This window comes from Rhamphochromis sp. 'chilingali' (assembly GCF_963969265.1).
Source record: "Rhamphochromis sp. 'chilingali' genome assembly, chromosome: 22".
NCBI lineage: Eukaryota > Metazoa > Chordata > Actinopteri > Cichliformes > Cichlidae > Rhamphochromis > Rhamphochromis sp. 'chilingali'.
In genome coordinates this window covers 22361483-22386838 of record NC_137950.1, presented here as the reverse complement: position 1 = coordinate 22386838, position 25356 = coordinate 22361483, and the positions used below count along the sequence as shown (strand labels likewise).

General features: G+C 41.1%; 1 protein-coding gene across 1 annotated transcript; it reads left to right on the top strand.

Moving 5' to 3' along the window:
- The first annotated feature begins 1003 nt into the window (after window positions 1-1003).
- Window positions 1004-19425, top strand: timp2a (TIMP metallopeptidase inhibitor 2a). Its single transcript, XM_080872278.1, has 5 exons — window positions 1004-1440; window positions 11753-11853; window positions 11938-12046; window positions 15561-15685; window positions 17386-19425. Exons 1-5 carry the CDS (start codon window positions 1311-1313, stop codon window positions 17581-17583), a joined length of 663 nt encoding a protein of 220 aa, XP_080728404.1. The 5' UTR covers window positions 1004-1310; the 3' UTR covers window positions 17584-19425.
- The last annotated feature ends 5931 nt before the right edge of the window (window positions 19426-25356 follow it).

Genomic DNA, 25356 nt, shown 5'->3' with positions numbered 1-25356 from the left:
AACGCACCCCCATACCATCACAGATGCAGGTTTTTGAACTGAGCATTATTAACAAACCAGAAATAATATTAACAGTTTTCTACTTCACTTTAGTCCATTTAAAATGAGCTTTGTGAGGACTCCAACCTGCATCTGTTCCTGAGCCCATGCAGTGATTTGCATGACAGAATCATCCCTGTTTTTAATTTATTGTTGCATATAGACTTGAACAGTACAGACATCCAATACTGATTTTTAGCCTCGTCTGATGCGCACAGAGATTTCTCCAGATTTTCTGAATCTGAATGATATTTTGCACTTCAGATCAGGAGATATTTAAAGTCTTCACAATTTTGCACTGAGGAGCATTATTCTGAACGTGCTCCACATTTTGTTTTTTGAAGAACAGTGAACATCTGTCCACCTCTAATTCTGAGAAACTCTCTGTAAAGCTTTTTTTTTTAAATACCCAGTCATGTTAGAGACCTGTTGCCAACAACCCTAATTAGTTGCAAAGCATTCCTCCAACAGTTTCCTCTTAATCCCACTTAGTTTTTAAGCCTTTTATTGGCAACTGCCAACGGAATCAAAATGAGCTACTACTTTCCATGAGACATTTGATATGTTTTCTGTAATCCTATGTGCATAAAATATGAGTTTGTGAGATTATACATATTTTCCACAGCACCCAAACTTTTTTTTAATCTTTTTGGAATTGATAAGCTCTACTTAAGTAAAACCTTTTTTTCCATGTCACTTTTAGATTTTTAGATTAGTTTGTGTGAACTATCACAACCTTGTATCCAGTAATACAAGTTTAATGATTTTATATTATTTTCTTTCTGTCTAAATACTTGTTGCAACAATTTTTCAGCTTTACACTCGAGTGCAGGCCCACTTTTCAACCAATACCGTGTATTATGATATTATGAGGGCGCAGGGGCAATATTTTTCAAATTTCCTTTGGGACCCTATCCAAATGTCCGGTGGGTCCGACTGAGCACTCAGCGCCCTCTGCAGGACCACCCTGCGCTGGGGGGAGGAGTCGCACGGCCAGCTTTATAAAACGCCTTGAAACAAAAACAGTCCAGACAGACAGACAGCTGCAGAAAACGGAAAGTCGGGGGAAATCCGGAGGGCACCAAACGCACCGTGTAACTTCACCTTTTTACCTGGAGCTGAGCGCGCGCCCGTGTGTTGTCGTTGACGTGTGTGTCGTTAGAAAAACGACGGAGAGGGGACGCTGCCGCTGGAGCCACACTGCAACGCATCTGCGCAGAGCACAACATCCACGCAGGAGCTGAAAAACATCGCCATCAGTGTTTACCACGATGCCGTTTTCCGTTAACGGCATCCTTTGCACGCTCGCGCTGCTGGTCCTGTGGCGGGCGGAGGAGCTCGTGGAAGCGTGCAGCTGCGCTCCGGTACATCCGCAACAGGCGTTCTGCAACGCCGACGTAGGTGAGTCCAGCCGCGGGGTCTACTCCTGTTGTTGTTTATGTTGTTGTTGTTTATGTTTACCTGGCCTCTCGTGCAGTGAGCCAGGCTCCTGCACAGCTAACTAGCCCATCCTCTGGCCACGGTTGAATGGACTCAACTAAGCTGCTGGAAACCCTGGAAAGCCTGAAGGTGCTGCTGGTGGTGGTAGGGGTGTTGCTCCTCAAGGCCATGGCCCAGACAGTTTGCACTACATTCGGCTCTACACTTACAGATCACATTGTCATATTTTTTGCCATGTCATGTTGATAATGTTAGACCTCCAAAATGTCTTCTTTCAGATGTATTATTTTTAAAAATAGAAACACACTCAGGTCAGATCCCCATAATGTTCTGCTCTGCAACACTGTGAGGAGTTAGGAGTGCATTTGTGACACTTATTGATAAGTTAATGATGACCTTAATGAACTTTGTGGTTTAAATCTCCCCCAAAATCCACTTTATACAAACTCAAAGGGTGTACCTCCACTCTGTTAGCGTGAGAGCTAAGAGACTGGAAGCAGTTTGAGATCATCTGTGTGAACCCAAAGCCTCTGCTCTGGGAGTGTTTGCTTACCGAGCTTCACCCTCAGCAGCCTCGGGACGAAGCGGCGTCGCCTGCATTTTGCAGGGCAACGTGGCACCAGAGAGGGAAAAGAGACAAGGAGGGAGCGAGCTGAAGAGAGGACAAGGGATGGGGAAAGTGAGGGAGAAATTTAACGGGTTTGTGTGTGTGTGTGTGTGTGTGTGTGTGTGTGTGTGGGGGGGGGGATTGAATCTCAACCGCAGAATATGTCACACCACGAGCTTTCCTCCCTCACTCCTTTTTTTTTCCTTTTTAAATTTCCATTCCTGTCCAGTTTCTTCCTGCATGGGGTGGTGCTGAGAGGAATTACAGGAATGTTTCTGGGGTTTTCCCAAGTTTGCTCCGATGCAGTGTACGGACACACACTTGTACACACTCTTTCACACCCCAGATAGACAACTAAAGGCCTGCCGCCATGCACGGTAGACTGACACACACAGACACACTGGCTCGGATGACATCTGGCTGTCAGTTCAGAGTGTGTTTAGAGGGGAAAAACAATAAAAGTCACAGTGCAAGTTAAAATATGCATGGGATGAATGAGAAGAAGAAAGCTGAAGATGTTTTGTTTTTTTTCATCCTGCATTTTACTTTTGAGTCTGTGCTGGTAAGATGTGCATCCTTGTAATTCCTTATTGCAAATTGACAGCTCTATTTTGAGGTGTGACTCAATCTCTTGCTGAGTTGGCAGGTCTTGCAGACAGGATGTCTCAGAGGCAAGGTGTTCCAATTGTTTGTCTTTTTTTTAAAGCATCTGTGAGTCAGGAAAGCTTTTGTCACAGCTGGGGGAGGATGCACGCAAACGGCAACAATGGTCGATGTCACTGTCCAGCCCAGAAACATCTAGATGAAACACTGCAGAGGAAGAGGTGAAGAAGGGGTGGAATGGGTTTTGAGGGCTTGTGAAGGGCGGGCTGTGTCGGATGAGAGTTGGCTGAAATGTGCATGTAGGCAGCAACAAAGTGACATTGTCAAAAGTTGCGCAGTCTGACAATTGGGATTTGTTTTGGTGGAATGGGATCCCACTCCTTGCTTGTTGATACACATACCACATAGGCGGGAACCAGCTGTGTGTTTGTGTGTGTCATCTTCTGTTTTCCAGTCAAAGTGATACTCTAGGTCAGACCACAAGCCATAAAAATCGTGCAGTGTCATGCACCCACGGTACACTCGCACACACACAAACGCGACAAACATCCTCTTTTCATATAAATCCGTTGCCCATAAAGGGGAACTTCCCTCACCCTTTCCCAGTTTAGCTCACTCTGGTCAGCGGTCTGAGAGATCAGAGTCACCGATCTCAGCAGTGGACATGGCGTGGATGACAGCACGTGTACACGTCCTTTCATGGAAATACAGAAACATCCCCAACACATGTCACTAAAAAAGAAATATAATGGCACTCCTTTGGAGGATAGTTAATAAGAAACTTGGGCTAAAAAAATTTAATGACAAAAGTCCTATAATATGGTTGTTTATACAGCCTTGATAACAATTATTATCACTCCAAAAATGTAAAAGATTCAAAGACAAAAAAATGCATAAAGTATAGCATAAAAACTTTACAGTTAAACTATCAATACAGACGTAATAATGTCAAAAATTTCAAATGAAGTAAAAATGAGCACCGATTGTAGAAAACAGTGACGTGTAAAATAAAGCTGGTACAGATGGTTTGTTTTTCCTGACGTCGTTTGCCTGTAGCGACAGGGAAACAAAGAAATATTTGCTGTAAAGTGACTAAGTTGGTTTATCTTCACCACACCTATTCTAAATATGTAGCTAATGTGACATCGATGTGCACGAAAGATGAACTCCAGCCAGAGCCTTTCATAAATATCTTCTGATTTACTGATTAGCTGATAAGCGCTAACAAGGCAGATGTCAGCCTGAACCACATTTTGCTGCTATGATTGCAAACCTAATAAAAATAAAAATAAAGTCAAGTGTCTCATTTTTGGAGTGTTCACAGTACCTGATTGAACTGTTTCTGTCTTAGGTGCTTTTGCTGGACAAAAAGGTGTAATTGTTCTAACTGTATTTCTTCATTTTTTCACGATAGCAACGGAGCTGTCTGAGCTGTGCAAGATGCTTTTACCAAACACATCAATTGCCAAAGAAAAATGGAAAGCTCATGACCCAAAAACTGAATAAAACATCCAAATCCAGGTACTGGAGATCAGTTCGGAAAAGTAAAGGCCTTTTATGAGTTTTCCAAACCAACCTTAAGTACCTGGATTTGGATGGTTTATACCGTTTTTTTCCCATAAGCTTTCCATTCTTCTTTGTCCCTTTCATGAACAAAAAGTGTTCTGAGGGACAACAGTAGTATTTCTGTTATTTACTTTTTCTTCTAAAAGCATGTTTGGATTATCTTTAAAACCCTGTGTCAACAGTCTGTGATGTTAAGCAGAGGTTTCATCATCACAAAACTATAGAGCTAGGAAGAAAATCAAGAGGAGGATTTTACAAAGGCTTCTGCAGCCTGTGGGGGAGGAAACGCTAATAAATAGCTTCAGGCTCACCTGGAGAGGTGTACAGTGTTGGTTCAGCACATACATCATACGTTGCATGCTGAAACAATTAGGATTTAATGGCAAAAGCGCTGAGGAGTTCACCACGTTTCAATGTGTTTGCAAATTGTTACTTCAGGCAGGTCAAGTCAAGCTTGGCTCTCTGATTTCATCTTCAGCTGATCCACTTCTATGCATTTTATTGGCAAATCCAATATAAGGTGGGGTGTTTGGACAAACAATTACTTCTTTCCCTGCAAGCTGCTTTGCAACCCACCTCCACCCCAGCTCATCCTTTTCATGCTGACTCGATCACCGTCATGTCAGCTCCGGTAACTGTGTCAGGGTAACCCAGAGCCTTCAGGTCTTCATGCAGGTGTAACCAGAGGTGCCGGCTGAATTGTGTTTGAGGGCGGTTTGTTTCTGTTCAAATGACAGGTTAAACAGAAGGCTCACATACGCCTGGAGCTGAACAAACCATACCAAGAGAGTCAGGGATGATTTGGTGGTCACTGGCGTATGAAAAAAGAAATGGACAGTCATGCAGTGGAACAAATCGGGGGGCACTTAGGATGTGGTGTGTGCGTTCATATGGGGGTTTGCATGGAAAACATTTCGTAGTGCAACTAATATGTATGTAGAAGTCATTATGTGTCGTCCCGGTCTGACGGTAGGGGACCGTTTGAAATGTGGGTCAGTTGGTGGTTTATGGCTGCTGATTGAGTGCTGCTGATCGGATGACTTTTGGATCAACCTGCGGTGAAACTGCTGCCTGCAGGCTCGTGGTAGTCATGCTGTTTTAGCATCGTGCTGAGTAGTCTGCCGCCTCTGCAACACACTGTTTAGACTGCACAGGATGATCCGCTCTGGCTTTATTGAAGGGGAGAAACTAACTGAGAAGTAAACATGTCTGCAACACTGAGGGAGACAGATAAGCTCCCATAACAGCAATCTGTTGTGAATAACAGGGTAATTTCCTCTCAGTATTGTGTCCTGCTGCTGATTCTTTGCTCATTAGTTTGTGGCTCAGAATGAGGTCAGGAAATGAGAGCGGAAAAACTGGGAGGAATGCAGGAGCGAGTGCCAAACAGGTATACTGCCGTGTGTGTGTGTGTGTGTGCGTGCGTGCGTGCGTGCTCTGGCTGCTGCAGCTGAACATTTGCATAACCATCAAAGTGCAACTAAAATGTGGGGGTTTGATTCTGGGGAACTTGGTTTCTCTAACAAAAAAAAAAAAAAAAAAAGAAACCTTAAAAAGTAGTATGTTTGTGCTCATGGTGCTGATTAAAAAAAACAGATTCATTCTTCTGAAGAAGATTTGTTCTTAAACCTTTCATCTTCTTCTTTGTTAATCCTGGTAAATTAAAACCTGTTCTGTAATTTAGCCTTTAGGTTTTTCTTGTTACTTTGTTACTAAAACCTTTATTGTAGGGCTGGGCGCAGGTTTGCCTCTCTTTCGTCCACTTTTGTCTCTACGTAACGTTACTCGGCCTCGCCTCTCCTTCACTGAACACAACTCCCCCTCCCCCATAGCTTCACCTGCAGGCAATAACAAGATGAAAGCGGAAAATCTCCGTTATGCTGGGCTTACACTGTGCGATTTTTTTCAGTCGCGCGATTCAGCTCCTGCTCAAACTGTACGATTGACTCGCAGGGGTTAGAAGTTCATAGGTCACGATGCAGGGTCTCACACTATACCGCCCGATGCTCTGATGCGACCCGAGTGCTCACACTGTGCGTCCATAAAATGAAGGTTATAACAGAAATTCTGTCGCTCGCTCTCCCTCTCTGTCTTTCACTCACACAGACACAGACAAGTTGTGCCTCCATCGCTTGTGTCCACATCACACGCTACACTGCTGTGCCGCGCCGCCTTTTTCGCTGACATTTGTGTTTGCGCGTGCGCAGTGTGAGAAACTACGGTGACGCCCTCACGACGGTCGCGAGGAAATCCTCACGACCAGCTCCCGATCATCAATCGCTTGGTCGTGAGGTGTTAATCGCTTCTCGTTACCCCACGTATACTACACGATGCACGACGCACGATGAAGGCCAAAATCGGGCCGATCGCCAAAACGGTCGCACGACTCAAAAATCGGCTCAAAATGGGCCAAAAATCGCACAGTGTAAGCCCAGCATTAGCGAGTTACTGCGGATCGCCCCGTGCGTGGGGCTGGACGGCGTCAACGTGTTAGCGAGCTAACCGCTCTAACGAGCTAACCGCTCTAACGACATGCAGCCCGGAGGGGCTGCACGGCCTAAAATCCTTTCATTTTCTCAAAAAATCGACAGTGCGCCTTATGTATGAATTCTGGTTGTGCTTACTGACCGCGAACCGATTTTATGTGGTACACAGCGCTCAGCAATCTGTCAAAAAATGTTTTAATATGACTTTGCTAAGCTACGGAGCTGCACGGCTTGATGGATTGTCGGAGGATTACGGCTACCGAGGAGGAGCCTCGCGGAGTGATACGTACTGTGTGTATAAGGACCACAAATGGCACCTGTTCAGAGACGTGGTGCAGCTGTGAAATCTGTCTCTTTGTTATTATGCTCAGCGTCTATTAGTTTACATTTTGACTGCACAATTGTGAGCTTTTTGTTATGCACAAAAACAACATTGTTTTCTTTTATTTATGGACCATGATTATTTAATAAATGCTGATAATTTATTTTTGAGTAATTTCTTCATGTACATCTACGCTGTATGTAAATAAAAGTGCCCGTGTGACATCTGGCACAAGAACTCTCTTTTTGTTCTTAACTTATGGCTTTAAAAAAAATATCGAGATATATATCTTATATCGCCATCCAGCTAAAAAATATCGAGATATGAATTTTGGGTCATATCGCCCAGCCCTACTTTATTGCCACATAGAGACATTATAAAAACATGTAAACACAACAATAGCCGTAATAATAACAGCAATTAGTTTATATCACCCTTTAAATCTAATATTCAGATCAAATCTGGTCCTCATTAAGAGGCGTAATATGAAGATAACAGCCTACGTTTTCAGGCTATATATCAAGCAAGGTGATCATACTATCAATCTAAGTGTGCTTTAAGAACAGCCTCACATTACAAAGTAATACACTGCTTTCATGTAAACATGGTGTCAGTTCAAAATTAGCAGTCAGGTCCAATTAAAGTGTTGTTGAGATTAAGAAAACGGTCCAAATGCGCATCTGTAAGCTGAGGAGGCTGTTTTGCAACGATTTCTTCATCATCTTCTTCAGGATTTTTACCAATGTACTGCAAGCCCAACGGCCATCTGAGCCTAAATCGACTCGCTCTGAGGACTAAATATGGATGAATGTTGAACATTTGAGATCTTAGCTACATCTTAACTATGATGGTTAAATTGGCAGATGTATTTCGTCAGCCTAGTGTTATAGTTACACATTAACAAACAGCCTGAAATAGTTAGTCAAACGGTAAAGTGCAGCCTTAACGATACAGACACACTGCATGATCTGAATGATATTAGGTGAGGGAAAAAAGCTGCATTACGTGCAGGCAGTTCTCATGATGTGAGGACTAAATGTATTTAAATCCAATCCAATTTTAAAACAATGTAATACTTTTTTATTAGTAGAGGTATAGATAAAATATTTAAAAATTTTATAATGATTCACAGACACCCAAAAAACAGCCCACATGTGTTGTTGCCACGACTTTTTTCATACGAAAAACCATTGTAAAGGCTCCTTAACTCTGCTTTTAGTCTCTGTCTTTACCAGTGAACCTTTTATATATGTAGTTGTTTTTTTTTTTCAGTATGAATTATTTCAACACCAGTCACAAAAGGCTAAAGATTGGTTGACAACCACCGGTTGCTATGGGGAGAAGTGTTTATAGGAAACGCAGTGTTATTTTGGACATGTGTACATGTTTATTTAAAGAGGGCAGGTATTATTTTGGCTGGCCGCTGAATTACTAGCTGAATTAATAATGAGATGGATTTAACAATAATTTACATCACATGTTATCATTGTATCATTTTCACTTTCTGGACATTTTTTAGACTAAATGATTGTTCTGTACAGAGTTTAGTACCATGTTTAGTAAGACTAAAAAAGAAGGAGAAAGAAAGAGACACTATTAACTCTGGGAGCTGTGAACCTCCATATTTGTATCTGCTCTAAGCCATAAACTGAACCCGAGGGTGTAAGAGCAGCAGCAGTCGACTGTATGTGTGTTTATAGATGTGTGTGTGTGTGTCCTCTGTTCCTGCTTACTTTATGTTTTTTTCCCCCCTGTATTGCTCATATTTTCCATTCTGAATAAATGCCCTAAGCATAGTTGAAGCTTGAAGTCAGTCAGGCCGTTAAAATACACACACGCGCGCACAAACACACACGCATGGTGAGAAACAAACCTCTGGCCAAGTCCTTCTCAGTATATCAGCTTTCAAGTTGTATTCTTAATCCTCAGCTCTTGTCCTGTGATGGTTTCCCTGGTCATGTTTTGAAGCAGGAAGGTTTGTGCTGCACGCCAAGTCATGTGTCTGTCCCTCCTCTAATGTTGGCTGATGGCGACTTCTGGTTGGGTTTTCATTGACTGGACCACTTTAGATGCTAAAATTCATTTTGTTGTGGTGTTTGGATGAGACTTTAAGGCAGCTCGATGGGTGGTTTGGGCTTTTTTTTTAGCCTGTGATGTGGAGTCATAAGCAGTGTTTTCCACACATAGACCCTACTTAGGCGGGTAACAGAGGTATAATAATGACCACCAATGTACCAGAGTTATTTCAATTCTATTTTTTTGTCTGTCTGAGAGAACACCATCCAAAAATGATTTGCTAGCAACTGTTATTTTGAAAGTCTAGTCGCTCCTAACCTACCTAACAGTATTTTATCACCAGCAAGCTGACAAGGTCATCGATGTCTTCACTCTGAATGCTTTTTTCTTCAACTGCATCATTTGTCACTGCAGTAGATGGAAAAGTAAGATTCCCTGCTGCAGAGCAAAACAGTGAAGTTCATCCACGGGATGAGACACTCTCTGGAGAGGCAGCTGATTGTGTTGCTCAGTTATTTATTAGTCAAAGTCCTTGGCAGGTACAAACAAAGTACCTGCCCAAAGTACCTGCCCTTTACTTTCTGTACCCAGAATATTCAGAATATCAGAGCTGTGCAATGCTGATTTTGGCCTCTAATTCTGTAGGCGGTGAACATTTTCAGCTGCTTTGTTTTGTTTTGTTTTTTTGAGACCAGTGACAAATTTTTATGAGTCAAGTAAAATGACTGTCATGTATCTGGACTTATTATAAATGTAGTGCATTTTATAATAAATAGGGCCAGATTTTGAACATAGCCATTATGCAGTGTTACATTGTATGGGAGTCAACGTAATTATGGGTTTCACTTTTGTTCATTTGTAATAACAAGCAGAAAAATTGGATTAAATGCTGCGGAAAAAAACAAAAGACTAGGGCTGTTCGATATAACGATATATATCGGATGACGATATAAAAACGTCTATCGTTTCATTTTACGCTATCGTTTGTTTCGTGGTGTCGCAAAATAAACTGTTTACGGCAATATTTTTTTTTGTTTGGATGGTCAGTGTAGTGGCTATATTAATTTCTTAAAGTTCTCTCTTATATTTAATATAACCACACTACGGACGGACAAGCGCCTGTTTTTATGCGTTGTGGTTAGCAACAACGACGGTAACAGCATCGTGTGTCCGCTTGTTTATGTTCCACATAAACCTTTCACAATAAAGCTCAAGATCCTGTTGAGACTTTTCAAAATAAACTGAATCACGTGAAAGAGCAGATTATTTACGGATGAGAAGTAAAAAAAGAGCCGTCAGGTGCTAAAAAATAAACCTTAGACTCAAACGTTAGAACAGGCTTTTCCCCGCAGCACGCCGTGTAATAAATACTCACAAAGAAAACGGCGGCTGTTACAACTTTTGTCTGTTAAAACACTCTACTCCAGCTACATGACGTGCATCAGGAAACGCTTCCCGCAAGACGAGCTGCACGAGATTCACAGAATTTACAGAAAATGTTACATTTTTGTGATTTATATCGTTATCGGGACGATAGAATTCTTATATCGGGATATGAGATTTTGGTCATATCACACAGCCCTACAAAAGACATAATAAATTTATGATGGATTAGCCAATTTATAATGTATACTGTACTATTAAGGTTGAGATATCAGTATTCATAAGCCTCACATTTATAACTCTGGAAACTAATGTATTTATTTATAGGGTATGTCATTATTTCCTGTGTACTGGGTGCACTCTCACTCTCACCAGCTGCTCACTGATAAGGTGTTGGGATTGTTGGCGTTTTCTCTGTATTATTGTAGTCTTTACCTTACAGCATAAAGTACCTCGAGGAAACCGTTGTTGTGATTTGATGCTGTATATACTACAACTGAATTTAATCATGTCCTTTAGGGACACCCCTTTACGCCTCCTTTTAAGCCTCTTTGTCCAGGCGGCTATTCCTCACAAGTAGAAGATTTGATCAACACACCTCAGCACATCAGCATATTAGGGATGTCTGCTCTCAGTGACATCACACAGAACTACAAGTAGAAAAAACTATGCTAAACTGTGTGTTTAGAGCAGGCTGACGTGTGAACATTGATCACAGACATTATTTGTACACGAACTGTTCTCATTATTCGAAACTTTGGCCATGTTTAACGCCATGTAACAGTGTATGTAAAACTGAAAACAAGTAGAAGCATAGTAGGTCCCTTTAAGTTACAGATGGTTTACAGTTGCTAAATCAGTGATGGGGTGATTCCTGTCGAAATGCATTTGTTTGTTTACAAACTCGTAAATTTCAGCTTTGATTAAAGGAAACTGATATTTTGTAACATAGTTGTTAACCTTTTGTTTAACCTTTTGCTTCATTTGTGAGTTACTTTAACTTAATTAGGGGGGAGTTAGTTTCGTTCATTTACTTTTTGACCTAATTGGTGGACATGCAGACGAACACCAATTACAGTATGGGGCTTATGGGGCCTGCATCCAAAGTTTTAGCCATTACCCAACAAACATTAGCAGGTTTCCCTTTTTATCGTTTTTAGTGGGAATCATTTTGACTTTTTTTGTTTCTACTCTTTTGTTCATTGGTATGAAAGACAATGAAAGCTTCAGTGAGTAAATGCAATGAATTCCTGCAGCCTCTGACGCCGTGTTTCTGTGTTTCCCAACCAGTGATTCGAGCAAAGGTGGTGGGAGAGAGAGAAGTGGATTCTGGGAACGACATCTATGGGAACCCCATCAAGAGGATCCAGTATGAGGTCAAACAGATCAAGGTAAGAATATCCTCACTGTTTTAGCCAAAAAGGTTTGACATTGAGTCCGCTATTAATACCCTGTGCACTGTGTTTAATTTTCAGATGTTCAAGGGACCTACCCAGGACATCGAATCTGTCTTCACTGCTCCCGTGTCCGCCGTTTGCGGCGTCACCCTTGATGCCACCGGCAAGAAGGAGTATCTGATCTCAGGTTTGTGTGAATATCCCCTGTCTCCCGGAAATAATACTGCAAATGAAATTTGATAATCTCAGCTAGCTTGTGGAAAAGAAGCTGCTGTTGTCGGAGGGATAGGTATAATGATGTATAGTTTGTATACATCATTATATAAAACAAAAAGTGAAAGAATGCACAGACAGAGAGAAGCACAGCACAGAACATGCAAACAGATAATCAGATATGGTCCTGCAGGTGCAAACAGCCGGGCAGACAAACCTGAGATCGGATAAAGAGTAGTGGGCAATTTTGCATGTTGGTGGAGCAGCTGTTTATGTTATTATAGGTAATGATACTCTGCTGGCTAAATCCTGTGGAGACTGGGAGGGACCTTGTCTGTTGTGGTACAGCTTAAGCTCCTGTGGTATTTTATGCCTTAGTGACTGTTTACATCTGCATAACATCTGCGTCATTTTTTCAAAATTTGTAAACTGAAACCAGCTGTATTCATTATTTAACACTAACAGCACATCACGTGACTGCCTTAAAGTCAACAGAGTAACTTGAAGTGGTGAACAAACCTTCTAAACTCAGAGCAACAAATTTCAGCCAATTGTTTACCTTTCTGACCACAGCGTTACAGTTTGGCTTTGGCGTCAGTGTCTCAATAGCACCGCTGTCAGCCACAGCAGGCAGCTGCTTGTCTTTAGAGGAAAAGCTGTGAAACCCACTGCCCAAACAACAGACAAACAGTGTTAGCGACAAGTTGATAAACTGCTTATTCTGCTGCTAAAGGGTCAGAAGTTAGAGGCTTCTGACCTCTAACTTCTGTAGAGATAGTAGAAATCCAAAACACAGCTGGGCATTAGCTGACAATATTTAGAGTTAACCCATCCACAGTGGGGCCACAAGCCAGTGTACTCCCAGTTCCAGATAAAAATTGGTTTCCATACCTAGTCTCCTCCTGCTCCAGCAAGAGGGTGCGCCACCACAAAGGCCCTTGTAATTGCTTTTGTTGCTGGGAGATTAGTACAGTTGTTCCCAGTTTGCATGGAATAAAATCTGCCTAAATATTTTACCCAACACATTTCAAAAGGTGCAACTTTTACTTTAAAGAGTCACAGTTTCTGGTTTGTAACCACTCAGAAACTGGTTAGGAAATGCATACGTTTCCCTGATGGATCAATGACGAGTCTCTAGGCCTGTCTGACAGAGGCCTTAGTTGGTTTAGCTTAGTATGATTCTCACTTTGGGACTGGCCAACCCCTTGCTTAGATATAGAGCGAGAAGTTCAGTCATTCGGGAGGGGCTCAGAGTTGAACCGCTACTCCTCCACATCGAAAGGAGTCAGCTGAGGTGGGTCAGGATGACAAGGATCCCTCCTGGGTGAAGTGTACCGGGGACGTCCCAACAAAGGAAAAGCCCAGGTTAGACCCCAGCCCTGGATAAGCAGAATAAAATTGGAAATATTTAACAGTTAATATTTAAATAGTTAATGATACTGGACAAAAAAGGACTCTAGAACATAATTTTAAGTTTTGTTTGAACGAAACAATATTTTACTGTTAAATAATGTGTTGTACTTTAATGCTCTTTAAATAAGCAGGCAGATAAAAGACAGCATGGATGGCTTTGATTCTGTGTTTCCAGTCATTGCTAAACAGAGCAGACGCATATGGGAATTAGGGGTGGGGGGAAAAATCGATACTGTGTAGTATCGTGATATTTTGTTTGCTAATAATGTATCGATACAGGGACAGCAGAAATCGATATTTTGTTGCAAAAAAGGTTTTTGTGGACTGGAACATGCTCTGACTTCAGAGCATGTTGATCCTTTTTCTGAGCAAGAATCCTGACATTCCTTCACTGTCCAAATGTGTTTAACTTTTTTTTTTGGCAGCAATAAACATGACAGTTAACTTATGTTAATTTAAGACATGTTTTATTTTAATTAAGTTTAAAACTTTTTTAATTTAATGTAAAATTATATTTTGTTTTAATTTACTTTCAAATTCTTCAGTTGCTGAATGGGCTGCATAGTTTTCATAAATTTCATAGTTCAGAATAGCTATGATTGTACCAGATGGTTGCATTCAGTTAAGTTGGACTAGACTGTAATACAAACTGTTCAGTTTGTCAACAATAAAACTGACTGAAATGAGAGAAAGACTGAGTGTGAGACTTTGATATTAGATAAAGGTAAACTTTATCAATATTTATTTTATGTACAGAATCTGAATATCGCAAAATATAAAAAAAAAATTGCAATAATATCGTATCGTGCATTAAGTATTGTGATAATATCGTATCGTGGGATGTATGGTGATTCCCACCTCTAATGGGAATATGAGCTGCTGATTTCCAGTTTTGATTAGATTAGCTCATTACCCGCGTTATCTACAAAGTTGTCTGTTGGTTACTAGTAGATCTTTAGTCTGTTGCAGTACTCAGATCACAGAAGCAAAAAAAATCTTAGTAGATGGGTTTTATGTTTTTATGGTTGGTGCCCTCTGTGGGTTATATATCATGCGGCCACCCACAGCTCCACCGACAGCCTTTCCTCAGCTCCTCACCTCTTTGGTACGCTCTGGACAGGTCACCAGTCTGTCATAAGGCAGTGACAGCCAATTATTCACATCTACAGCCGCTTTAATATCACCAGTACCCTGATGTTCATGTCTCTGGACTGTGGAAGGAAATGAGGAGAACATGCAACCCTCAACAGAAAAGGCCCAGCCAGCTTCTGTGAGGCACACCAATGTGTTGCCCATCAAATATAATTATACCTGGACACAGCTTTCTTCCTGTGGTGGTTATTTCGATTTTTAAAGCAAGATAGGCAGTCGCAGCGTCAGAATGAGACTCAGTTTGCAGAGTAGCGGAGACACAGAGGATCGTGATGTCATTCGTGCTCTGGTTTCTCCATCACAGTCAGAGATGCGCCCGCAAACACTGGCCCGTAATTACAGAGAGTTGTAAGAGGAGGAACTGCTGAAGCCAGCATTTTCTCCCCGACTCTCTTTTCTCAAGATGTAGGGACTTTGTGCAGTGGGAAAGAAAGTTAGATTTCTGCTGACCGGGGCATCTTTCAGAATGATTCATCGTTTCTTTAGTGCGAAGGGTTAACGAGTAGAGGAGTTGCATTGAAATGTGAGTCAGTCCCGTCTGCGAGGACATGCGTGTTGGGAGCTGCTATGCAGACAGATAGTGGCAAAGTGGAGAGGGTGCAGCCTCCATAGATTTGTAATCTCATCTCGAAATATCCGCTTGTTTTGACTGGTGCCCCTTTATGCACGAAACATAAACACAAGCTCTTGACAAGGACAGGTGGCCCGTGTTGACGCCTGCAGGCACCAGTCTGGAAAGTAACAGATTTCATCAGTGGTTTTCCACGAATCTGTCATCTGATGTTTACAAGTTCAGATTTTTTTCCAGAACATTTATACTGATGCACCCTGGCCTTGGTGATGGTGGTGTTTACCATGCATATTGTTATGTCTGAAGTTTGTCTGTCACACGTGTACTTTTTCTTTTCTTTTTTTATATACAGGCAAGGCCGAGGCCAGCGGCAGCATGCATGTGACTTTGTGTGATTACATCATGCCCTGGGACTCCTTGAGCACCACCCAGAAGAAGAGCCTCAGCCAGCGCTACCAGATGGGCTGTGACTGCAAGGTAAGGCAGCAGAGGGCCGCCTTCGCATGTGCAGTTTATCTCGTGGCGTGGAGAAAAAAAAGACAGCTATTCACTTCTTCCACTACACATCCAGACATAGCAGAGCAAACAAGACGAGGCATGATTCAGGGGAATAAACACAAGAGCAGTAAATGTAACTTGAATACTTGTTTTCTTTATTAATTGTTCTAGAGATTAAAAGGAACGTCTTACACGTTTTCAACTTCCATATTTTTTTATACTGATTGTATTCTTTCAAAATAATCTGTGATCTTGTAGCTCATCCACAAGCCATTGTAAGCCCTCTTCCTTCATTTTTGCTGCCTCGCAAACATAAGGTTTGAAGCTCAGGTGGGCAGGATTTCTGTGCTTCTGCGCTGAGATGACCATATTATGATTATCTCTTCTCTATGAAGTCATACACCGGCAAGAGTATAAAGAACTGAAGCTTGAGCTTTCACCTCACAGGGATTGCTTGTACTCACTCTGATCTCTTTTTGGATGTTTAATAGGAACAAAGTAATATATTGATTAGCGACCCTTAAAGGTGCTTTTGGGCAGATTTATGGTGCACATGGGCAAAACCTAGCTTAACCAGTACCTCAAAAACCAACAGAAGGCAATCTTATGCTAACAAATCTCATAGCAAATGATTGTTATAGGTGTGCATTTTCATTTTACTAAATTCCTACAGAGGGCGCTCTACTTTTAAGACAGGCAAACTTTTTTTTGTGAACTACAAAATGTTACAGGACACAGCTGATGGAAAAATTTGAGGGTCTCAAATGATTCATTATTGATGTAATAATGATTTAGGCAATTATCTATTAGATCTATTTCATTAAAAGTTAAAAATGGCAATAATCTGTTATAAATGTTTTTGGGTGTTTCACAATAAAAGCCCCTTAGTGTTTCACAAGTTGAAGACTTTGAATTTGAAGCACAAATAGTGGCTTGTTCTGTTTCCTTAAGTTCTTTAAATGGAGAGATAAATCAGTAAACTCTGGCTATGGTCATATAGGTACAATCTAAGTACACTCTTACTTCGGTCATAGGAATTTTGGCAGTTTGTTGGTCTGGAGCATTCAGGTGTGTTTTAACACAATGCCACATACTTCCCAGGAGTGGCTGTACCATGTTGAAGTAACTTTGGAAACATACACTTCTGCTTTTTCCAAAAATAGCAGCTTCCAAGCTCAGCTGCCCCTGGGCAGAGAGTTTGTTTGTATTAAAACTCTAAAGAGTTAAAACCGTCATAATGAAGACACTGAGCAGGTGATGGCTATCCATCTTCAGGGAGATGCCAAAAAGAAAGCATGTCTACTGATACATGGCTGCCTAAACACCAAACCGCGTGACAGTCAAATCTTATGTAAACAGTTGCCCTGATATCTTAAATCTACGTGAGTTCAGTCAGGAGGAAAAAATGTGTGCGTGTAACCACAGCTACTCAGGCTGATAAAATGACTCCAGATTACATGCTGTAACATTTCCAGTAAATTCCTGGTAGATGTTGGGTAATATGAGCATGCTGGCACTGAAAGTTCAGAAGCAAAACTGAGGCTTGATTTAATGAAAATCTGGAGGATTAGACCTTAAGGCATATTTGATATGGTCTTCTAACAGCAGTGGTATTTCAGGTGACACCCATCTCTGATAGTTTGATGTCATAAAGAGCGGATTGTGCTGTGTTTCTGCAGATTGTGCGCTGTCCCTCTCTGCCCTGTGAAATCTCGGCTCCTGAGGAGTGCCTGTGGACAGACCTGATGATCGAGAAGCAGGTGCACGGTCGCCAAGCCAACCATTACGCCTGCGTCAAGAGGGCAGACGGCTCCTGCTCCTGGTACCGCGGCGTCGCACCACCCAAAAAGGAGTTCCTGGATGCCGAGGACCCCTAAGCACATGCGACTGCACGCCGCAGAGCCTGACGGAGATAAATGTACACAATTCCAATGAAATAAAGTGATTTTTTTTTTTTTATAATTAAAAAAAAAAAAAGGCAAAGCTAATGTGACAGAAATGACCTGCTGGTCTGAAAACAACCCTTTGCCACTCTTTATGTTTGGAGAGGCTCAGGGGTTGTTCTCAGACACAGCAGCTCTGTAAAAACAACAAAACAGCATCATGAGACATAGACTGGTCAAGTGATGTAACTTCCTCCTGAGGCTGGCGTCAGGAGGATAAAAATTCTCAGTGAGACAGAGCACTTCCTGCCCCTTCAAAGCAATTTTTAACAGCTCTGATCTCCACCAATCAATTCCCAGTATTCAGACAGCCATTGGTTATCCATCATCTTCCTGCTTTTATTACCTCATCCTCCAGTTTTCTTTATTCCAAAGCCAAATTCCAAGTTGCCTTTATTATTATTTTTTTTCATTTCATTTTGTTTAAAACAATTGTCTCCCTCTCTCTCCGAGCACTCTTAATTCACAGTTTTCTCATCGTCTCCGCCGGGAACTTTTTTTCACGCCCACACGACGACACGCTTTCTTTAAAAAGATCGTGAATCATCTTGCACGGCCGATGATCTTCTCTGGTTTCTTTGGGTCGGGATTTTCGCGACCGTCACTGGCCTCACTGGACCAGTCTATGCTGCGTGAAGATGAGCGCTCTAAATTTAAACACCACCTCTCCACTGCCCCAGAGGCCAATCAGAAATATCTCAAATTTCTCACACTTCCTCCTCCTTTCTTCCTCTTCACGTCCTCCCCTCTTCTTTGTTATGTAGCTGTAAGGAACCTATGCATATACTTTTGTTGTTACTTGATAATAATAATAATTATTATTTACTGCTTTAGAACTAGATTTGCACTTTTTGAGGATGAGTTCCAGTAAAGACAAGAGCCTGAACACTCTGATGTGACAGATATTATCGTTCGCCCCGACCGACAGATCCACCTCAGGTGCAGAATTTTTCGCCCATTTTTGAGTGCTTTGGTGATTCATATTCAGAAAAAAGCGCGAGCATATCCCTTGCTATCTCTGTCATAACATATAAAGTAGTACTTGCAGTGAACAAAAAAGTGGATGTGTGAAAGGTTTGGATAAAAGGGATCTTTTTGCAGATTTTATGTGTGAAAGGGAAACAAAAACAGCGCTCCGGGGATGTTATTTCAGTGTCTTTGTATTATCTGTTGATTGTAAATGCAAACAGCAGTTTTCATGATATATTCTTGCAGACGGTTCATTTCACGAGTAATAAAAAAATAAGGTCTTTATACGCTTAATATTAGCTTTGACTTTCTTGCTCCTTCCAGTTATTAATGAAAGCTTTATCGCTGTCCTAGAAAGCAGTTACTTAATGTTTACAGTGCTGTTTTATAAACCTCAAGCTACATTAACAAAAAATATATATATGATGGAGTATTAGAGGCATAATTTAAAAGTAAACTCTTTCCAGTTTCCATTACTTTGTATTTTTTTCAGTGTTATTATTATACCTGTCTTTTTTTTGTTTGGTTGGTTTTTTTTTTTTGTTTTTGTTTTTGTGAGTGTGTGTGCGTGCGTGTGTTTTCGCTGTCTTTGTCTACGATGTCTTTAGCTGTAGTGTCGAAGGTCCTCTTGCGCTGGAGTAACGTGAGAGTGAGAGCGATTAACCGGAGAAAGGTATAGAGAAATGGGAAATGGGTTCCTTGTGTGAATAGAGGACTGTGCATGTGTTTGATGCTTTGTGTAAGTCCGGGCGAAGGACAAAGTATTCAGTATTATCAAATAAAAAAACCCACAAGTTTCAAAGAGTACACGCTGCCTGTGTGTTGTCATTTCTCCTCAAGTGGGAGATCAAGTAAGTGTCACCCTAACCACATCCTGCTTGTGTCTGTGTGGGTTTCTTTCGCCCTCTTCCCACAGTCCAATGACATACATGTTAACTCAGCTGGTGATTATAAATGGCCGTGGATGTGCGGCCGATAAACTTTAGAGAACCAAGCGCCATATGAAAGGCTTTTATATATACACTCACGGCCACTTTATTATTTACACTTTGCTAGTGCTGGGTCGGCCCTTTTGCTTTCAGAATTGCTATAATTCTTCATGCCATAGATTCAACAAGATGCTGGAAACATTTCTCAGAATTTTGCACAGCGGCTGCAGATTTGTACATCCCAAAGGTGCTCTATTGGATGGAGAGCTGGTGGCTGTTTGAGTACAGTTAACTCATTCTTATGTTCAAGAAGCCAGTTTGATATGATTTCTGTTTTTGTGACATGTTGTGTTATCTTGCTGGAAGCAGCCATTGGAAGATAGGTATGCTGTGGTCATAGGAGGATGGACATGGTCAGTGACCATACTCAGCTAGGCTTTGGTGTTTAAATCATGCTCAGTTGATACTAAGGGGTCCTAAGTGTGTCAAGGAAATTACGTCTACACCATTACACCACCAGCAGAAGCTTGAACCACTGATACAGTTCCATCTTTGATGATGGAGTTAGTTTCTGACCCTTGTTGTTGCCTTCCTATCAGCTCACATCAGTCTGTCCTCTACCGTCTGCCTGCTGGCATCAAATGGGGATTTTCACTGAAGGCCTGCTACAGACATCCTGTCCGGGATTTGCCTCAACTCTCAACCTTTGACAGCTGAAACAGACTTCCGTCCCCAGAAACACTGAAGACGGATGAATGGACTGACCTGCTGCTTACTGGATATTTTCTCTTTATCAGAATATTCTCTGTAAACTCCCAAACTTGTCCCAGCTTGGGAAACTGGTTGTGTGCAAAAAACCTAGTAGATTAGCAGTTTCTGAAATACTCAAATGAGTCTGGCACAACAACTACACGACGTTTAAAGTCACTTAGATTACCTTTTTTCTTGGATAGACCCAAATGCCTGAATGCATTAAGTTGCTGCCGCATGATATTTGTATGAATGAGCAGGTGTAGCTAACAGAGGGTCAGTGAGTGTAAATGGCAGTGTTAGAATGCCCCAAAGTGGCTGGATTACCAATGAGCCAGAGGTTTCTTCACCAAATCTAAAGATACTCAAAGCATAACCAAAAAAGAAAAGACCACAGCTGGCACTTGGTTTCAGCAGCTGCCTCTGAAATTAACTAGAAGCTACAAGCTTGTACCTCAGAATGGGCTAACCTTGTCAACTAAACTTGGACTTAAGCAAAGAGACACAATAGACTTTATTGACATAAGATTAATACTATAAAAATGAATAACTTTATTTAAAATAACCTCCTGACATGCAAACTATAATCTAAAATAAAGGTTGATGTACATATTTCAGCCTCCTCTCAATCATATTTGGTGCCACCTGAAACCTCCAGAAGGTCCTCAGGATGCCTGGGGACGTTTGGGGGTCAAAACAAAGGTAAACAATGCACTTCTCACATTCTTGGAAAATTCCTTCAGATATAAATTAAAATGGTTGCTTTGTTGCCGCACTCATGTATATTTTAATTCTAGTACTGGTGATATCCAAAGATTTTTAAAACTGGTGTTAAGCAGTCAGTCTCTGCCTTCATTTGGCTTTTGCTAATTTCCCACCGATGTACTCTGTGTGTGAGGGACGTCCTCCAAATGTGAGAGTGGAGTGAGTAGCGAGGCTGGACAGAGAAGGGCGAGTAGATGCGGTGGTCGACTCAGCTAGGAAACTATTTGAGAAATGTGCAGGCAGAGCCCAGATTGGGCGGTTTTGTCATCTCTGTTCATTCTCTTCTTGGTAATTTCAACAGGATTGTATAAATCATCCCGTGCCAGAGAGGATTTCACTTCTTCCTACTCTGAGCTTTCTCTCTAAGGTCAACTTGGTATATATTTAAGGGAATGTTTATGTATATGAACGTTCATGTCATTTCTCTTCAATACATTTGCTGTTCCTCTTTGTGTCGGAACCTGTTGAGTAAGTCTGGAGTGTGTGAGGTTGGCGCGTTATTGCGGCACCCTCTGCTTTGCAATTGTGGTCGGTAAACTCGGTGAAGACACAAGGAAGAACTAAACCATTAGAAGTGTACACATGAAATATCAAATCAAAGATTAAACCTTCTGTTGCATGTTGCTTTCTTCAGAGGTAAAATACATTTTCATCCTCAAATGCAAAATAAAATTATTATTTTACATATTATAATCTTTTTTTTCCCCTGATGGATCAAATGAGGAGACAAGGTGACAATGAAGTTGCGTCACCGAGTGTTGACATCCTTTCATGAAGCAAATCCAGAGCTTACAGGAAAACAAGAAGTGTTACTGTGTAACATTTTTAGAGCAACAACAGCTCACAAGTAAAGTTTCATAAGTGCAACTTTGTGGTGATTTCAAATCAGTGTTGCAAAAGCAGCGTGTTTGATGAAAAATGGAGATGTGTTATTGTGTGATTTTGCTAATATACTCAGTGACAATAAAGATGATGATAGAAGATCCCGCCTTTAACCGCGTAAGGGCTGATCATCGTGATGATCCCAGTTGTAGCCCAGATGCATCTCAGGGTTTAGCATCTTCCTCGAGGATACATGAACATGCAGACTGGAGCCGGGGATCAACTGTCTGGCCTTTCACTTCTTAGGAGGTAGACAACCTGCTCTACCTTCTGAGCCACAACCTCTGCAGTCACGTGGTGTCACACTCTCATAGTAAACTCTTACAGCTGATGTCTTTTTGCCCAGTGAAACAAAAGTCGTATCAGTTTTGTCCATCATCATTAAATTTTTGATCATATAGTTGCACTGCACGCTCGTGTTTCCACACAGGCTGCTGTAATTGTGTAGTTATAATGCCACCCAGTGGCCATCAGGAGACATAGCATCTGTGTAGGTTCTCATCCATCCAGGTCATGATGGTGTTTAAGTGCTCGAGCTGAAGGCAAGAAGATGAAACAAACCTTAAAAATAAATCCAGGTGCCTTCAGTTCAAGCACAGCTGCCTCTTCAAAACACATAGGACTGAGAATATCTATGAGATTTAATAACAGGATTTTATACTAAGATGTACACAGTAGAGTGTAGGTCATTCAGAGGAAGACAACAGAACATGGAACAAGAGGAAAAACGCCAAGTTCTTACCTCCTTTCTTTGGCACCAGGTCCCTACATACATACATCAGACTGCCAGCAGTTATCTGTTATCTTTAACTGTTCCCTGTTCTTATTTTAAATCTGAAGGTAACCACACTTTTGAGGATATAACACATTCCCAATTTGATCAGGTTCATTTTTAAAATGTACAAGCCGGCATTTTCTTTCAGCATTTCTCATTTTCGTTTCCCCAAGGCTTATGTGAATAATGCTACGCTATACGTTTTCTTGAGATTTCATCATAAACAAAAGTCTGGGAAAAAAGTTTTTACAAGTCATCCTCTGGAGACAGCGAGCCAAATATCACAGTAATGTATAGAGTTCAGTGAGATATTCCAGTTAAAAAACAAAACAAAACAAATAAAAAAGTGAGAGGACTATCAAAGTGTTACACCAAGCAGGAAAGAGAAAGCTTTATTCATCCCAAAGGAAATTCTCTCGTTGCAACAGAAACTGCGAGTTTTACTCTGCGTGTTGACAAATTTGAGAAATCGCTGGAGGCTCTTGGGGAAAAGTGAGGCAGACTAAAGTCATTACAAGATAAATTGTAATCAGAACCATGACTGTCTGTGCTAATTTCACAGTAACTGTCTAACAGCTGTTGACATACTTTAATTGAGCTGTGTGACAGTACAAATGTGAATGATGACAGCAGCTGACAAAGGAGGAGGGAAAAAAAAGGTTTCACATAGTTCATCATTTCCAGATAACTGTTGAGCTCACTGAAACTTGTCTCTGTGCAACTGTCGTTCGGTGTTGCATCAGTGCACTTTTGCTCAGAGCATCGTCTATGCTTCAACAGCAAACCAGCGTTTCCATGATAACAACTCGCAAATGAAATAAATTCATCTCCGTCTCTGCACTACAACAACAATCAACCCGAGAGTGTCTTAAAAGGTCTAGAAGCTAGCCTGATGTGTCACCTTCTTAGTGATGAGGTGGCGTACAGCCTTTTTAACCTTTCTGAATACAACTGCCTGCTCCATTCAGAAGCAACATGACGACAGTGATAGAAGTTGGGGAAAAACAAAAAACAGAAGTCAGATTTTGATAATAGTTGAAATGGAGGGAACATAGAAAGCACTACAACATAAACAAGGCAGAAAGAAACTAGAAAGCAAAAAAATACAACAGGAACCAAAAACTCAATAAATAGATCAACGATAACGAGTCCAGTCTTTCCTACTTTCCGTGAGAAGGATGGTGCTTGTATCACTATGTTACTTTCCTTGATGTAAATATGTAAATATGTAAAAATTGTGTATGTTTCTGTTCTGTGTCTTGTGTACTGTTTGTTTGTATATGTGTCTTTCCTGCTGCTGTTACACCCAAATTTCCCCTTGTGGGACAAATTATTCTATTCTATTCTATTCTTCTATCAAAGCTGGAGATCCTGAGGCTACAACGCCATGGGAGCAGTAGAGACCAGTACAGACATACTAAGCCGACCCTTGTAGGAAAGAGCAGTTTAAGTCAACCAGATGATGCCCAGTCCCCTGCAGTGATAGATGCATCTACTGAGCTGAGGATGAAGGCTGTGGCCAAACTCGACTCAGACACCCAATCAAGGGTACGACTCCCCCGGCTCACTGACAAAGTTGTTGTGTTTGAGATGCCCTGAAAAGGTGAAGATGAGAGATGCATTCACAGTAACAAAGCCATCAGAAAGATGCAATGTGAACTTTGCATGTCTCCATTTGAGACATAAAAAAAGCCAGTAAGAGTCCGACCTAATGGCCTGAAGGATATGGTGGATAATTTGCACATAGTATCCATTGTTACTTTTACTTAAATATAACTTTTACTTCTCACTACTTCTTTGATTTTGCTTTAATGAACTTTAATGTCATGTCTGTCACGTGAACAATGTTGTTTTAATATTTTTGCATAAACTCGTGTGTGCAAACCAAAAAAACGGGGGAAAGACGTGCAGTGAGCCCCGATGCATCACCCACCTATCAGACTCTGTTTATTGTTTTTATATTTGAAATAGTTTGAATGATAAACAGAAGAAGTTTTAACAGAATAGGATTCATCATCTGAAATGCTGATTAATATGCAGACTGTGGTTCACTGACCAACAAAGCCTGATGCTGTGTTGTATTTTTTTAATTTGATATGCAAATCACCTAAAGGTTCACTGCAGCTGCTTACATTACACCGCCCACTCTTTTTCTGCTTTAAGTGCCACCTCTGGTGCCTGGTTTCTAAGAGTTAGTTGCGTATATATATATATATATATATATATATATATATATATATATATATATATATATATATATATATATATATAGATAGATAGATAGATATGTATATATGTATGTATGTATGTATGTATGTATATGCATATACATGCATTTATAAGTATGGTTAACAAAGTCGAACAGAGAAACTAATTCTGGTTGTTCATCTGCACAGAGAGAGAGGACAGAAGCTCTGGGAGAGAAAAAGAGGGACACATCGTGGAGCGATAAGTGGCACAAAAAGTTCAAGAGTGGATGAGGTCAAGTGCAACACAAAAGGTCGGCTCTACAGGGAGACAAACGGGAGAGAACAGGATCGAACAAATTTAATGAGTGAAGGGGGTGAAAGAGAGAAATAGAGGTCTAGGAAATGGTGTGAGAGAAAATCAAAGAAAGAGGAGAGATGCTATGAATTA

Coding starts and splice junctions, on each gene's coding strand:
- timp2a (XM_080872278.1), top strand. CDS start 1,311: ATGCCGTTTTCCGTTAACGGCATCCTTTGCACGCTCGCGCTGCTGGTC. Junction 1,441..11,752: donor GTTCTGCAACGCCGACGTAG/GTGAGTCCAGCC, acceptor TTTCCCAACCAG/TGATTCGAGCAAAGGTGGTG. Junction 11,854..11,937: donor ATGAGGTCAAACAGATCAAG/GTAAGAATATCC, acceptor TTTAATTTTCAG/ATGTTCAAGGGACCTACCCA.